This window comes from Zasmidium cellare (genome assembly GCF_010093935.1).
Source record: "Zasmidium cellare ATCC 36951 unplaced genomic scaffold M409scaffold_12, whole genome shotgun sequence".
Taxonomy (NCBI): Eukaryota; Fungi; Ascomycota; class Dothideomycetes; order Mycosphaerellales; family Mycosphaerellaceae; genus Zasmidium; species Zasmidium cellare.
In genome coordinates this window covers 580,175-596,860 of record NW_022986956.1, presented here as the reverse complement: position 1 = coordinate 596,860, position 16,686 = coordinate 580,175, and the positions used below count along the sequence as shown (strand labels likewise).

Sequence of the window (16,686 nt, the reverse complement as noted above, 5' to 3'; positions counted from 1 at the left end):
ACTTCGAACGGTGTCGTTAGCCCGTGATTTGCAACATTGATACTTCAACTATGAGGTTCCTAGTGCAATACATAAAGCATCGCATAAGAGCGTCAGGGTTCTTGTTAGTAATGCATACTATCGGGAGTTCTGCTCAGTCGCGCTGACGTCGATATAGGCAAGGAGGCTGAGTCGCCTCAGCACGCAAGCGTCGGTGCGCCATGAACGAAGATCTACGGTGTCAAGCGACATATGTCCCTCTCTCGAGCAGGCTACATCTGGACAGCGCTGCATTGGTATACAACCAGCTTAATAAGACACTTCCTGACTTAGGACCCGCTAAAACACCTATCCAACATGCAGTGGCCAAAAGGGCACGTGCGTGGAGAAGGCACTCGCACAGTCTGTTTAGCAAGAGAGCTCGACGAGTCTTTACACTATCTACTGAGTTTGACACCCCAAGCTCGTGACTGGAGTTGTTAGTATCAGGAGCAAAATTGTAACTCGTGTTGTGATACTCTCGGAGAGTCTCCGTTTCATTGACTCGATGCATTACGAAGACACCAGAACGCATGGTTCAGTCGGCGCATGAGGGAAGTTTTTGATCCATATCGTAGATTTAAAAGCCGCGTCATTCCTTCTCTCCTCGACTCTCAAGACTGATGTGAGTCTTATGCCGTAGCGAATGGCCAACCTGCCATCACTCCTGGTCTTCGGATCGCAGGCGGAATTCCCCTCCGTGGAGGAGCTTCAGCACTGTTATGATGAACTCATCGAAAATCCTTCTCTCACTGACTTGAGGTACCAATTGCGTGAGCTGCCTGGGTTTTGGCAGCGTCTTGTCAACTTCGACCTGGCTTTGATCGTTGTTCCTGGAACAGAGTACCTCGACTTGTTGGCAACGTGGTCGGATGGCAAGATTCAGCTGGCTCAGGACGACAAAGCGCCAAATCACTACACCCTGGCCATAACTGTCTTAGTGCAGATCACCCAGTATACGAGGTATCTTCGTGTAAGCGGACAGGATGCCCAAGAGCGGGTTTTGGGCTCGTTGAGGTCAGGGGGAGGCATACAAGGTCTTTGTGTTGGCTTCCTCACTGCCATCGCAATTGCCAGTTCGACCAGCGATGTTACCATTGGATCTCACGCCGCCCTCGCACTGCGACTTGCTGTGGCCGCTGGAGCTTATGTCGACCAAGATGGGCAGTACTCCTCAACCCCCACAGATTATGTTGCTGTGGCAGCCCGATGGAGTGGACACGACGCTGGCGGTGTCGCAAGGCTTCGTGGGCTTGTTCAAGACTTCACTGAGGAGAGTCCACTTCCATTAGCTCAGAGCAAGCTGGAGGCATTGGATTAGAGAACAGCTGCTGACTGTTCTAACAGGCATATATCTCGAGTATCAACGACGCCTCATCCGTCACTGTCACGCTCCCATCTGCGTCTTCGGAATTGTTCGCCGCCCAGGCAAGCGCAGAAGGTATCTGGACGAAACGAATTGCGACTCACGGTCGTTTTCACACTAAGCGTCACCTTCCCGCTGGGGAAAGACTGGTCGAACTCTTCAAGGACTCGGATACGGTTGGCTCGCCCTGCCTCCTCCAAGTGCCTGTACGGGATACAGCCACAGGTCGTCTCGTGTCCGAGGGTTCCATGATTCGAATAGCCCTGGAAAACGTCCTCGTAAACCCTGGTGACTGGTATACGACAATCAAAGAATCCATAGGCGCTTCGACCAGGACGGAGCAAACCATTGTGTACGTCAGTCGGAATAACTGCATACCGACATCACTTCGTGGAATCGCCAATGGTCGAATATTGGCGATCAATGGCACATCAGCTCCATCTGAAGGAACGAGTGGTTGTTTTGGCAAGACATTGAATGGCAGTGACGATCGGTTAGGTAAGGGGAATGGCACCGGCATAAACGGACACAATACGCAGAACGGCGAACCGGGGCATCGTCTATCGTCAAATTATCTCTCACAGTACCCTCCTCACTCCATTGCTGTGGTTGGCATGGCCGGCAGATTTCCTGAGGCGGACTCACTTGACGATCTGTGGGATCTGATAATTGAAGGAAGATCAACCGTCAAACCTGCCCCTGTAGAGCGTCTTGGCCTGCCTCATACCGACAATACCAGCACAAAGTGGTGGGGAAACTTCTTGAAGGAGCCAGAAAGATTCGACAATAAGTTCTTTAACAAATCATCTCGCCAGGCTCTAGCTTGGGACCCTCAGCAAAGGATCTTGCTCGAAACCATTTACGAGGCTTTGGAGTCAGCCGGCTACTTTGGTGCCTCAGGAGTCACGGAGCCTCGCGACTATGGCTGCTACATCGGGGCCGTCATGAACAACTATTACGACAACCTCTCTTGCCATCCAGCCACTGCATATGCTACCGTCGGAACGTCAAGATGCTATCTCAGTGGCGCCATGAGCCATCACTTTGGCTGGACTGGGCCTGCTCTTACCATCGACACTGCGTGCTCGTCTTCGCTGGTTGCCATCCACACAGCTTGTCGGGCGATCCTCTCCGGCGATTGCTCCCGAGCCATCGCAGGAGGTACAAATGTGATATCTAGTCCGTTCGATTATCAGGATTTGGCTGCCGCCGGCTTCCTCAGTCCATCAGGTCAGTGCAAGCCTTTTGACGCCGCCGCCGATGGATATTGTCGTGGCGAAGGAGTAGGAGTGGTCGTTATAAAGCGCCTATCCGATGCATTGAACGAGAACGATGGTATTCTCGGTGTGATTGTTGGCTCTGCTGCTAACCAAAATCACAACTGCGGTGCAATCACTGCACCGGACTCGAGCTCTCAAGTCGACTTGTTTCGGTCAGTGGCGAAGGCAGCTGGCGTAGAAGCACAATCGGTTTCATACGTGGAGGCCCACGGTACAGGTAGTGAGTACTAGGCTCTATTATCTTCAGTTAGTACTAGCTCTCTCATTGACCATGCCGATTAGCTGGTGTCGGTGACCCCGTCGAGGTCCGCTGTCTGCGTCAGACCTTCGGAGGACCCGACAGAACATATCCACTCCATTTTGGCTCCATCAAAGGCAACATTGGACATACTGAAGCAACCGCAGGCGTGGCCGGTCTGATCAAGGTCCTGCTGATGATGAGGCACCGGACTATTACTCCACAAGCAAGCCACACATCCTTGAATCCCAAGATACCACCTCTTGCACAAGATCAAATGATAATTGCAGGCGAAGTAACTACTTGGTCAGCACCAACACTTCTGGCTTGCGTGAACAGCTACGGCGCAGCTGGCAGTAACTCAGCAGTCATGGTTCGGGAGGCTCCACGTAGCGATCTCACGGCACAGCCAACACCACTGACGAGTTACCCAATTTTAATCTCGGCCTACTCTCCTAAGAGCTTGTCACTCTACTGCAGACGATTACTCGAATGGCTTCGAAAGAACAGAGAGGCCCCTTCGGAACTTCTAAGCTCTCTAGCTTTCAACTTGGCCAACAGGGGCAACCATGCGCTGTCTCATGTGTTTGCCTTTGCAGGAAGCAGCATCACTGAGATCGAGAACAGTCTCAGTATGCCAGCAAAAGATGGTGCTAGACTTGTGCATATGGCTCCAAACCGCAAGCCTGTCACTCTCGTCTTCGGTGGACAGGAAACCGTTCATATTGGACTCTCAGAGACGATTTACAAGTCATCGAAGCTCTTCCGACAACACCTGGACTCAGTCGACAGCCTTCTGTCCGAGAATGGACTTGGAAGCATCTTCCCTTCTATGTTCCAGGAGAACCCTATCCAGAATACAGTTCTCCTGCATTCTGCTCTCTTCACCATCCAATATGCCTCTGCTCGGAGCTGGATAGATTTTGGGCTTGAAGTAGACGCAGTTGTTGGCCACAGCTTCGGCTTCTTAACGGCTCTATGCATCTCTGGTGTTCTCTCGTTGACGGACGCTTTGGATCTAGTGGTCGGCCGAGCCTCGTTGGTGCAGACTCACTGGGGGGACGAAAAGGGGTCCATGCTGTCCATGCAAGCTACTCGCTCGACGGTGGAAGAGATCCTCGCATCTTTCGTTGCCCAACATGATCTTTGTGCAGAGATAGCATGTTACAACGGACCTGAGAATCACGTTGTCGTGTGCTCTTCGACCGCCATGGAAACCCTTCAGGAGTTTGCAAAGAGTCGACATGTCCGGACAAAGCTCCTCAACGTCTCAAATGGCTTCCACTCCCGCTTCACAAAGCCGTTGTTACTCCCGCTTGGGGACATAGCGAGACGACTGCAGTGGAATCCTCCCAAGATCCACCTGGAGACTACGGAGGAGCTGCCAAGGACTTCACAGCCTGACTTCAGCATGATCGCCCAGCACACACGACAACCAGTATTTTTCCAGAACGCTATTGAGAGGCTTACCAATCGCTACAGTCCCTGCACATGGCTTGAAGCAGGCCGTGGCTCGTCTGTCCTACAGCTTGTCAAGCGAAGCGTAGGCAATGTGACAGGACATGATTTTCACTCGCCTCAGCTGTGTTCCCGAACTCACGCACACGACTCTCTGATTGATGTCACAGTGGATCTCTGGAATACCGGCTACAATGTACAGTACTGGCCATTCCATCGCACGCAAAAAGCAGAATACCAGTATCTCGCCTTGCCACCTTACCAGTTTGAGAGGACTCGCCACTGGCTGGGGTTCACAAGGAAGGATCAAACGCACCAGGACAACGACGATACGAAGTTGAGTACAGAAATCGGCAGAGCTGACCACCATGAGCTGCTGAGGTTCGTCAAGTACCTGAACGGAGCGGAGACCGAGGCAGAGTTCTCCATCGACCCGCAGTCTGACCGCTTCCAGAAGATGGTGAATGGCCATATCATGGCTGGGGAGCCGCTAGCACCAGCGTCTTTATTCCTCGAGCTCGCAGCAAGTGCAGCTCTCTTCCTCCAGCACGACACACAAGGGAAAATGTTCGTGCCCAGTGTTGATGATCTTACCATGACATCGCCAATTGGTCCGTCCGAGGGAAAGCAGATATCGATGATCTTGAAGAGACAAGGAGACACTTCGCCTACATGGACATTTTATATCGCAACTCTGGATCCAGAAAAGATTTCGTCGAATCGTACTGAACATGTCACAGGTGTAACCCACTTGCAGAAGCGCGATGAAACCGCAGCATCGCGCATATTCCAACGCTACGATACCTTAATCGGCGGCGCTCGGCGGTACGAAGAACTGCTCAACAACCCTGAGAGCGAGAAGATGCAGGGTAATCACATCTATCGAGCATTCAGCACTGTTGTCACATACGACAAGCTCTTCCACGGCATCAGGGAAATCGCATGCTTGCGTTCGGAAGCCGCTGGCATGGTCAGACAATCCATAACGGGGAATCGACAAGCAGGAGATTCGTACAGGCTGTTCGATACGCCGCTGATCGACAGCTTCATGCAGTTTGCCGGGTTTCTGGTGAATTACTTCCACAATCCTTCTGTCGACGATGTCTTCGTGTGTGGAAAGATCGACCAGATTACAATGGGCGGAACTTGGGATCCGGACGCCGAAGAGTGGCTTGTGCATTCGTTTATGAGGGAGGAAGGAGGCCACGCCGGTGTCACGGTTGATGTGTACGTCACCGATCTTAAGACTGGGAGGATTGTCATGACTGCGTTCGGATTCCACTTCTCAAAAATGCATCGGAGTACGCTGGGCCGCCTGCTCAAGGCTGTGAACCAGCCCGGGGCGAAGAACATCAACACGGCTCCACGCATTCAGGACGACGACGAAAATGACGCTGTTCAAACGCCCAGGTCTCTGGCATCATCAAGCTCTGAAAAACGACGGGAGATAATTCACATACTTTCGAACGTCACAGACGTACCAGTGGAGAAGATCCAAGACGAGATAGCCCTAGACGAGCTGAGGATAGACTCACTGATGGCAGTGGAAGTGCTGAACGACCTACGTGCTGCGAACGGTCTAACAATTAACTTGCCCAAATTCCTGCTTTTCCCTAACATTCGAGCTTTGGTTGATTTCTGTGACGAAAAGCTCGGGCTTGGTCACACAGCTCCAGTTGGAGAGTCAGCCCCTGAGCCAGCCGCCAAGCTTGAAGTTGATGCTTCTACGACATTGGATGAGCCTAGCAGCTCTACACCGGGATCGACTGAGCCGCCATGTAGGGCTGACTGGAGTGCGCAGACGCCGAGCATCCCCTCCGCCGCGGGTGCTTTCGAAGAAACGAGGCTGAACTACGACCATCACGCTCAAGCAGCTCAAGCGTCCGGATTCTGGCAAACCGCCTATCCTCTCCAAGCACGACTCGTCCTGGCATACGTCGTGAAAGCCTTTGCAGACCTAGGCTGCGATCTTGGGGATCTCCTCCCGGATAGCAATCTCCCAGACATCGATGTGCTACCGAGGCATCAGCAACTTCTACGGCGTCTCTACTTGATTCTCGAAGATGGAAAACTCATTTACTCCTCAGACGATGATGATAAAGTCTACAGACGAACCGAAAAATCTGTCGACTCAACACCCGCGGACACCATATACGCGGAGGTCATTGATGTACACCCCCAGCACGACTGCGTGCTTCACCTTGTCAAAGCGATGGGCTCCAGGATGGCGGCTTGTCTACGCGGAGAGACTGATCCTCTAGAGATTCTCTTCGGAGACCAGGAGATGAAGAAACTGCAAGAAGATTTATACGAGTTCTGGCTCTTGCTGCTAACTCCAGCACTCGTCCTCGCAGACTTCCTGGCCAAAGCCACGACGTCCTCGAGTGGGAATGGGAAGCTTCGCATCCTCGAGATTGGCGCAGGAACTGGCGGCACGACGAAGCGTATCGTGGAATACCTGCAGAGACTGGATATTGACTTCGAGTACATCGTGACAGATATAAGTTCCTCCCTGGTAAACGCTACAGCGAAGCACTTCGCCGGAACCAAAGGCCTCCGTTTCGAGCGCCTAGACATCGAACAAGCTCCAACTCCCGATTTCCTCAACGCTTTCCACTTCATTGTCGCAACGAACTGCATCCACGCCACGAAAGACCTCCACGTCTCTCTCGGGCACGCCCGGCAGATGCTGCGGGATGATGGAGCGCTGGCACTGATTGAGATAACGCAGCCGATGTTCTGGCTTGATGTTGTTGTTGGGCTGTTGAGGGGCTGGTGGGCGTCTGAGGATGGGAGGGAGTATGCTCTGGTTGATGAGAGGGGGTGGGAGAGGAGGTTGAGAGAGGTGGGCTTTGGGGAGGTGGGGTGGAGTGACGGGCATACGGCAGAGGCGAAGACTGTGAGAGTCATTGCTGCGTTTCCGCAACGCTCAAGAGAAGCTGCTGCTACTCCCGCTTCAGCCCCTGACGATAACGATGGAGAGACCGACAACGAACACCATCACTCGACCCACAGCCCTACGCTCTTCTCCGGACAGGCTCCACCACCCCTAACAATCGTCCCAACAACCCACCGAGACACCTACCCCTTCATCTCGCCCTTAGCCCACCCCTTCCCGCCCCCAACAACCTCCGTCCTCATAACCGGCGCCTCCCGCGGCATCGGCCTCGCCACAGCCCTCTCCTTCGCCCGATCAGGCTACTCCCGCATCGCCATTCTCGCCCGCTCAGACCTCACCGGCGCAAAGCAAAAGATCCTCGCCGCCGCGAGCGAAGCCAACCGTTCAAAACCACACGTCCTAGAACTACAGGCGGATATCTCAGACCCAGACGCCGTAGCGAGATGCATGGCTCTGGTGAAGAACCTCTTCGGCCACATAGACATCCTCATCAACAACGCCAGCCGGCTCTCCTCCTGGACGCCCCTCGGCGACAGCGACATCGACGATTGGTGGCAGACATGGGAAGTCAACATCATCAAGGGAACCTACCTCGTCACTCGCTCCGCACTCCCGCTCCTCCTCCACTCTACCCTCAAAACAATCCTCACAATCACCAGCGCCGGCGCTTTCGCCTCCCTGCCCGGCGGCGGCGGCGGCGCCTCCGCATACCAAGGGACCAAAGCCGCGCAGATAAAAGTGACCGAAGACCTGATGGCCGAGTACGCCTCGCAGGGCCTTTTGGCGTACGCCGTGCACCCCTGCGCGACGCCGACGGCTGGGACGCTGGAGAAGATGCCTGTGGAGCTGCATGTGCTGCTTCAGGAGACGGCGGAGCTGGCGGGCGATACGGTGGTGTGGTTGACGAGGGAGAGGAAGGAGTGGCTTGCGGGGAGGTTTGTGTTTGGGCCGCAGGATATGGGGGAGTTGGAGGGGAGGAGGGGGGAGATTCTGGAGAGGGGGTTGTTAAGGGTTGGGTTGAGGGTTTAATGGGGGAAAAGGGGAAGGGGCATTTAGCACAGGATCATATTACTGAACGGAAGGGAAAAGAGAACCACGGAAACTATTCGTACACGGGTATCATATAAAACTAAACCTCATCAAACCAAACCCCTCACCCCCTCCACCGCCCGACTCTCCCCAACCCTCCACTCATCACTCCTCACCTTCTCCGTCGCCTTCCCCTCCCCGTCCTTCAACTTCTCCTCCCTCCACTCCCCCGCCACGCAAGCGCACAAACAGCCCTCCGTGGGACACTGTTCCCCCTTTGCCTCCACAAACCACTCATGCAAACAAGCCGCATGGCCCGAATGCCCGCACGCCAGACAGCACGAGAACAGCTTCCCCCCTCCATCGCCCTTCGCGAACGCACTGCGCGCTTCCCAGCAAATGGGACACCGCATCTGCTGGGCGCGACAGGCATCGCAGCGGAGAAAGGGCGACGGGGGAATATCTTGGGGGAAGGACTTCCCGCACTGTCCGCACAAGACGCTCACCTTGTTCTCGCGCATGAAGTCCTCGTATACCGCCGGGTAGGCGGGGTATGCCAGCTTCCGCAAGACCGCCGCCTCGTCGAACAGACGGTGGCTTAGCAGCTGTTCGTGGTAGGCGGAGAGGATGCTCTCCACCTGCAGCGGGTGCAGACCGGCCTTGAGGGGCTGCTCGAAGGACTCCCTCACTAGGGAGGGGATGTCTGCGGGGTCCCAGCCCAGCGCGTTGAGGAAGTAGTCCACGTAGCCGGAGATCTCGGCGTGGATTTCGGGCGCAGGGAGGGGATGCGTGCGTGGGATGAGGGGCCCGACGAGGAGGAGGAGGAAGGAGGTCATCTGCGGGTAAGGCTGCTCCGCGGTGTAGTGGTTGATGAGCTGGTGGAGCATGTCCACCAGCGTCCACGGGTACTCCTCCTCCAGGTCAACTTCCTCCTCTCCCACGACCGAGTCGACGGGCGAAACGTCGTTGCGGCTCCATGCTGCCATGGTCTCTGTCGTTCTGGCGGGGATCTTGTTCTGAGGCTCTTGGTGCGGTTGGCGTAGGATGAATACGGCATCTTCGCCGAATCCCTCGCCCTCGCGGATCTGCTCGGCGACGGAGGCGGCGAGATCGAGGCCTTGCGAGTGGGTTTGCTTCACCTTGGGGTCTTCGCGGGCGCGAAAAGCAAAGTCGGTGGTATCTGTCTGCCTCTCTCGTAGATCTTCGTCGGATGTGTGCATGCTGATGTTGCCCGAATGCTCCCTCGTAGCTTCAGCGCTGTTTGTTGCTAGAGTGCCAGAGCCACCAAAAAACATTGACTCATGTGCACTGGCTATGCCTCCATTCTCGTTGACGGAAGCTGGGTACGATGTTGGTTGCTCATTCTTCTTGGCTCGGCTGGGACGCTCTGAGACCATCATTCGTTGTAGTGTAGGCGAACCAGAGCTTTCAAGTGAAGCTGGAAATGATGACTCTCTTGAACCACCAGACTCTTCGAGAAATTGAAAGCTTTCGCCACTGTCATGCTTTTCGAGCTTTGCGGGTGGGATCTTAACGCCCTTGTCATCGACAGGGTCGAGACTGAGAGGTATCTTTGGTTGCGAACTCCAACGCTTGACCATCTCGTTTCGGTTGCTACTGTCATTCGGTTGAAGCTTCTGCAGTCCTTCAAGGTTTTCTAGCGTAAGTCTTCGATCTCGTGCCTGACTTGCTTCGACAGGGAGCTGCGGTGGTGAAGTAGGTTTTGAGGCAATGGAAGGAGGCAGTGCCAGCTTCTCATCTTTGTCTGGGTCTGGAAGTGTTTGTGCGTGTTGCTGTGACATGGGAAGCTTTCCGCTGGTGGATGGACGAGCGAGTGGCGTGGGAACGTTGGAGGTGCTTTCAGGTTGAGCCAGCTGCTGGGCAATGGTCGAGACTGGTCGTAAGGTGCCAGGTGATTGCGTCGGTGATTTGAGATGTTGTGTTGCAAGCCTCTTTGCCAACGTTTCGATTGAGGTGGTCATGGCAGGTTCTTGTGCAGGTGATGATGACTTCTCTGCCGCTCGCTTGCGCTTGAATGCGACACGATCTTGAATATGAACCAAAGTGCAATGTCCGACCATCTTCCAGACCGCCGCAGTGACGTTGTATCCAATCGAGTTGTAGTGATCCTCGTTCGCCTTGAAGGCATTTTCAACTTCACGCAGGAAGTCATCGTCGTTCGACGTTGATGGTATCTCAATTCGGGCTCGTTCAGCCATGAAGGCGACTGGCTCAGGATTGTTGTGACTTTCAAGCTGTCCACGACAGGAGAGTTGTTGCGGTCTGAAGGACTTGCGGTTGAGCAGAATGTCGTCGAGTTTGATGGTCGCCGACTGGTGTTGATTGGAGGTGGATGAAGAGCTTAAGGCACCGTGGACTCTGCTGCTGCTGTGCGATCTGGCTTGGCGTTTGAAAGGCAACACACTGAGAAATGATTGATCCAATGTATCGTCCTGCCAACTTCGACTGAGAAAGGTCGTCTCTGGACTGGTGCTCAGGCTGGTGTTTGTTCGTGTCGGGAGAGAAGGAGGAGGCACCGGCGGCGGCGGCGGCTTGCGGCGTTGTTGACGGGCTTGCGCAACAAACGACAACTCACCAAGCGCCGACACATCAATTGCTTGCAAGTTGCATCGATCAATGACTTTCGACGTGTGCTGCACATCCGTCTGGATGAAAGCACCTTCTCTGCCGACAGTCCACAACAGATCCTGCGAGTGCCACAGAAGATCAGTCGGCGCCGATGGATGCGGAAACAGCTCGCGAAATGGAAGAAGAGGACGACGAAAATCCCAGACATGCATGATCGGATGCTCGACGTCGTACGCAGTGACGATCTGGGTGCACTGCTGGGCTCCGTTGTCGTGCGGCATAGCAGACTGACAGGATGGTCGCCATCGAGCGTTCATGACGGGAAAGGCAGTCTTGATCTCCCAGGCCGCCTTTCTAGGACGACTCGTGGAAACATCAAAGACTCGCACCGTCTTGTCAGAGCTGGCGCTGAGGATGTGCTTGCCGTCTGGATGCCAATCGACCGTGTTGCACGCCAGACTGTGAGCCGGTACTCTGACCTTGGCCGACTTCAAATTCCTCATATCCCAACGCTGGACATCGCCATTGTCTGTCCCAAACGCAAAATCAAAGCCCTCCACGGGCGACCACTTCACATCTCGAACTCCATCACTCTGGCCTGAATACTTTCGCTTGCTCTGCACGGTCGTCACTTGGCTCTTCACGTCACGCAAGTCCCAAAGCCGGACCGTACCGTCCTGTGAGCCTGACAGGAGCAAGCTGCCTCGATGAGGATTGAATGTTACATTATGCACCTGCCGGAAGTGCTCGTGCAGCTGTGCGGCCTGGAGACCAGCATGGCCGAGGTCGTACACAATGATCTTGCCACTGGAGGTTGCCGCTGCCACGAGATGGTTACTGTCGCCCTTGGCCCAAGCTACATCGGCAATATCGATGGAGTATATCTGCCGCGGCTGGCCTGAGGCCTGAGTGGGTGTGCTTCGGATGGCCGTCCTAAGGTTGAAATCCTCCGCACAATGCCCATCTTCGACCTTGACCGTCTTGAAGATCTCCTTTCCTGCAATGATGGCATGACTTCCGCTGTCGTTTATACTGAGCGAATGGATCTCCAGTCCGGTCTTATGGCTGGTGGTGGCGTTCTGAGTAGCGCCGAGAGAGGAGGACCTGGTGAATTGGCTACTGCCCAGCGTGAAGCGGTCGTCGTCTCGCAGGCCTTGCGGACTGGGAGGTCTCGAAGCGTAACCCAAAAGCCTGGACGCTGCATCTCTAGCTCGCTGCAACGGCCTGGGATTGGGAGCTGGCAGTGGTGGAGGTCGCGGAATTGTGGCCGGAGACGTCGCATTGCCTGCGGAAGACCGCTTGGGATCCTGGCTCATCGTGGCGACCTGCGGGTGTGTGTGATCCGCTTCATCGCAGTCTCAAGACGTCTCTTTCTCATGCCACGAGGATCTGATCAAGGTGTGGTTGTTGGTGGAGGAAAGACGATATCGAAGTCCAGGTCACGTTACCGGTTGGTGAATGCCAAGGAATTTGGAAGAGCTCTGGCCGACGTCTCTTCCTCCAACACGACCACCTCTTCCTTCCAACTCGAGTCGAGACACGCTGTCGCAGCCTGGCAGGCACATGATCCACCCCAAAGACGAACCGCGACAGCCTCGCAACCCTCCAAGACCATCTCAGCCACCCCGACGAGCGCGCGTGGAGGACAGCTCGAAACATCCGCAGACGCCCGGCTTCAACCTCACACCTCGCCAACAACGAGGCATCGACTGTACAGACACCGAATCCTATTCACAGACCATACCAAAGGCCCATATAGCACAGACTCAGCGACGATGAGGCTCTTCTGGCCCGTCTGTGGTCATCCGTGCGCTTCTCGTCCCGTAGCCGCCGAGTGCATACAATTAGCCGCCAGGCTCCATTGGCCATAAACATCTCGTCGCATGGCAGTCATGAAACCATGGCATACTCCAAAACAAGACAGAAATAAGGTGAGCTATGTTTGGGAATGGTTGATGGGTGGAGGCGTGGGTATAAACACAGGTGGGACATGCAGGTCTGGACTGCTGCACTTCAATCCTTTCCCTATTTTGAATTATCACGAATCTCTTTTGTGGGTTTCATTCAGTTCTGTATTTCTCCATATCATTCTTTGCGAGCAAAAGTCTCTGATTTGCCACTTCTAATCTACTTCACATCTCGATCCCAGAGATCAGATCGCCCGCTGGCAGGGATCACCACCACACACAAAAGACAACCACCAAAGCAACAGCAACAATCACCACACCAGACCTCCATCCACCAACATGCCTCTCCCAGACTACGGTGCCGCTCCTCTGGCGAAAACCTTCCTCCTGGTCCGCGGCCTCTCCCTCATCGCCATGATCGCCATAGTCGGCGTAACAGCCAACTTCGTCTCCCAAATCGTCTCCTCCAACATCGAGCCACCCAAAGAAATCGTCGGCACACTGGTCATCGTACGGCCTCCTCTTCTCCCTCCCCCAACCCCCCAAAACTAACGCTCCCCTCACAGACCTGCCTAGCAACCCTCTACACCCTCCTCACAATACCCTTCTTCTACGCCAACGCCCGCCTCTCCCTCCTCCTCATGACTGCAACCGACACCCTCCTCCTCCTCGCCTTCCTCACCCTCTCCATCATCCTCGGCCGCCCCCTCTCCTACCTCAACTGCCCCGCCATCGCCTCCCAAACCGCCGCCTCCAACGCCCACTCCGCCGCGGCCTTCACGCAGAGTCTCGCGCAGAACTTGAACGAGAGCGGCGCGAGACTCGGGTTGGGCCGCTGGGCGGGGAGTACGCGCACGAATTGTTATGAGAGTAAGGCGGTGTGGGGACTGGGGATTGCGTTGGCGGTGTTGTATTTTTGTTCGGTGGTGGTTTTGCCGACGCTTTGGGTTAAGGCTAGGAGGGTTGGTGGTGGCAGTGGCGGGGGTAAGAGTGCTTTTTGAAGGAATATCTCGAGACAGTTGGGTGTATTATGGGTGTTTGAAAGTCGCGGCGAAGGGCGATCATGACGGGTCTGGCTGGGGGCGTTTTTGGGTGCGGCGGGATATCTCTCTGGTAGAGTCTGGAAGGGCAAGGCAACGGCTGGAATTGTAATGTCTAAGAGATACACAACACACTACACTATCAGTCAATGAATATACAGCCCGGAATAACGAACCACAAGCATCGCCCCCATAACACGAACTTCTTTCCCAAACACACCAAGATCCCCCTGACCGCGATGTTTCGCACACGCATAGAACACCAGCAATACCGCCCGCCCATATCCGCGACCTCCATGTGTGATTCCTCGCAGAAACTCGTAAAACCCCATCAAGACACAATCCACATTCACACATTCACCCACAAAGCGTGCACGGACCTTTTTCTCACATGGTTTCGTCAAGTCGCATGTATGTCTTTTCGTCCATCAACTCCACAACTCCAGGGAACAAGGACCAAGACTTCGGAAAATATGTGCTTTTGAGGAAGGTTTTGATCCTGGCGCTAGATGCCTAAGTCTTTGGGATGAAGAGGGAGGTTGTCTTTACCACGAGCCTCATGCCCAGCGAGCACGCCTCCGCCACGCAAGAAAATCATGCGCTCCTCCGCTCATGCCCTCTCCTCGACAGCTGAAGAGCACATGTGTTCATGTGTGCATGTGTTGTCCATCATGCTACAGCCGAGCAGATGCAGAATGTCCTTCTTGCGATGTTGGTTGGTTGGTCTTGTAACGAGCAAGCAAGCACTCGAATCGAATCGACAAAGCAGAACCAGCAAGTCCGGAAAAGGGGATTTCGACGACTGTTGATAGCGGAGAGTATTAACGACGCACAACGGGGTTGATTTCGATTCCTACAACACGGGGGGAAGACTCGATACAATGGCCCCCATCATCCTCCTCGCCCTCCTCGCCATTCTGCCCCTAACAAACCCCTGCCCAACCCCCTTCCCGCTCCCCTCCCCCCTATCCAACACAACCTCCCCCCTCCACCCCCGCTCCTACGGCCTCCCCGCCCCCCACCCAAACAACCCGCACCCGGGCCCTTGGCCCACCACAACCCCCGGCACGCAACCCCTCCGCTACTGCTACGCCACAACCACCGACTACGACTCCCTCAACGCCATCGTGTTCGCCGCCATAAACCTCTGGAAACCGGCCCTGAAACCCAACTCCGCCCTGGAGATTGTGCCGGATAATGGGGATCCTGAAGGATGTATTTGTGGCGCGGAGGGAGTCACTGGGGATGCGTTGAATTTGAGGGATTATTCCGGGGAGAGGGTGACGGTTGCTAGTGTTGGGTGAGTTTTGAATATCTCTTTTTCTGGGAGGGGACTTTGGGGCATGATGGGTTGGGGGTTTTGCTGACATGTTTGGGGTGTAGATGGGATCCCACCGTCAAAGGCCTAGAGAGCCACAGCTGGCACGAGCTGCGGTTCGCGAGGGTGGATACGCCGGTGGATGGGCAGGGGAAGGCGGGAAAGGTTGGGGAGAGGGATGTTGTGAGGATGGCGCATGAGATTGGTGGGTATCAATTCGCCTTCCTGGGACGATTGAGGAGTACTGATCTTGGGTGTGTAGGTCATGCCCTCGGTTTTGAGCACGAACATCAGCGTCCAGATGCGGCGAAGTTCATTGAGTTTGATTGTAAGGTGTTGATGGGGTATGCGCAGGTGAGGATCCATTCATACACCGCCGAAGAAGGGTGAGGATGCTGACTCGATACAAGATGAAGAGTAACATCGCCGCTGGCACAGCCAATGGATTCCAGAGTGGCGACACGATCGAGAGAGCGTAAGTTTCAGTAGCAAACCCACCCCAAAAGCCAACATACTAACACATCCCTCCCAGCTGCACCGACCTCCCCACGGCCCTCCGCCTCGGCTGGTCCGAAGTCACCCAACGCCTCCCGATAATCCAACCCCCCAACACCCTCGGCGCCTACGTCCCGTCCGCGGCCATCGACCTCTCCTCGATCATGATGTATGGCAGTTTCGACTCGCACATGGCGGGCGTGGATCCGAACAAGTTCGACGACAAAGGCGCCGGGGCGGTGTTGAAGGCGTTCACGGAGAAGAAGTCGAAGATTCCGGGGAAGAAGGCGAAGCGCGAGTATTCGAGGGTGAGTATGGGGGGCAAGTGGCCGCCGAGGTATGTCTCGAGTGTGAGTGAGGGGGATGTGACGTGGGTGAAGGCGATGTATCCGAAGACTTGATGGGGTTGCGTATGTAGTGAGGGGGATTTGAATTAAAGATGAAATTGCGTACATAGAGAGAGCATTTCTGAAGATGAGATTCTTGCGTTCGATGAAGAGAGCAGAAATACCCACCTTACAGTATGAATTCTGGCATGTCCCGCCCGTATCTGTACCACGACCAATACGCTCAACGATCGCAGCTTTTTAAAGGCGTAGTAGACCTCTTTTCTAGGCTGGAGTGAGATCCCTCGAGGAGCGGTTTCCGAAGACCCCAGCAACCCTCAAGGAACCTCTGCCTTTCCCTCTCTTTCATAGAGTCCAACTCACCTGGGCGAGGAGGGGAAAGAGAAGGCCGTAATCAGCCGGGTGGGAAGTATACAAGAATGGTATATGAAGAAGAAGAAGAAGAAGAAGAAGAAGAAGAAATACGAGCTTGGTTGTGGTTGTTGGCGTGGAAACGTGATGTATTCAGGCCGCGACTGCCCGAAGGCAAGCGCACGCAGGTCTCTCGCTCAGACTTCAGCTACCCTTCGCAGTCGAAGCCGCATCTGTGACTCGCTCGATGTATGCCGGTATAAGAAACCAGTCCGTCCCACATCCCCATGCGCCAACCTCGTATCGAGACCTGCCCACACCGTCAGTCAAAACCCTCTCCCACCAATTCTC

General features: G+C 54.9%; 5 protein-coding genes across 5 annotated transcripts; 4 read left to right on the top strand and 1 right to left on the bottom strand.

The window, feature by feature from the left end:
* Positions 1-664: 664 nt before the first annotated feature.
* M409DRAFT_36358 (uncharacterized protein) lies at positions 665-7,319 on the top strand (the record flags this gene model as incomplete). The annotated part of the gene is made up of 7 exons (XM_033810543.1): positions 665-873; positions 1,036-1,273; positions 1,366-1,609; positions 1,883-2,382; positions 2,581-2,884; positions 2,947-3,233; positions 3,417-7,319. Coding segments are annotated over 7 exons (5,685 nt in total), but the record flags the coding sequence as incomplete, so codon positions are not given.
* A 174-nt stretch (positions 7,320-7,493) lies between these two features.
* Positions 7,494-8,096, top strand: M409DRAFT_33517 (uncharacterized protein; the record flags this gene model as incomplete). The annotated part of the gene is made up of 1 exon (XM_033810296.1): positions 7,494-8,096. A coding segment is annotated over one exon (603 nt), but the record flags the coding sequence as incomplete, so codon positions are not given.
* A 1,551-nt stretch (positions 8,097-9,647) lies between these two features.
* Positions 9,648-12,193, bottom strand: M409DRAFT_53240 (uncharacterized protein; the record flags this gene model as incomplete). Its single annotated transcript, XM_033812315.1, has 2 exons — positions 9,648-9,673; positions 9,709-12,193. The coding sequence occupies 2 exons, from the start codon at positions 12,191-12,193 to the stop codon at positions 9,648-9,650; spliced, it is 2,511 nt and encodes an 836-aa protein (XP_033669476.1).
* Positions 12,194-13,123: 930 nt separating this feature from the next.
* On the top strand, positions 13,124-13,785 carry M409DRAFT_65499 (uncharacterized protein; the record flags this gene model as incomplete). Its single annotated transcript, XM_033816537.1, has 2 exons — positions 13,124-13,294; positions 13,351-13,785. 2 exons carry the CDS (start codon positions 13,124-13,126, stop codon positions 13,783-13,785), a joined length of 606 nt encoding a protein of 201 aa, XP_033669475.1.
* A 920-nt stretch (positions 13,786-14,705) lies between these two features.
* Positions 14,706-16,038, top strand: M409DRAFT_53238 (uncharacterized protein; the record flags this gene model as incomplete). The annotated part of the gene is made up of 4 exons (XM_033812314.1): positions 14,706-15,124; positions 15,208-15,496; positions 15,553-15,617; positions 15,675-16,038. 4 exons carry the CDS (start codon positions 14,706-14,708, stop codon positions 16,036-16,038), a joined length of 1,137 nt encoding a protein of 378 aa, XP_033669474.1.
* Positions 16,039-16,686: the final 648 nt, after the last annotated feature.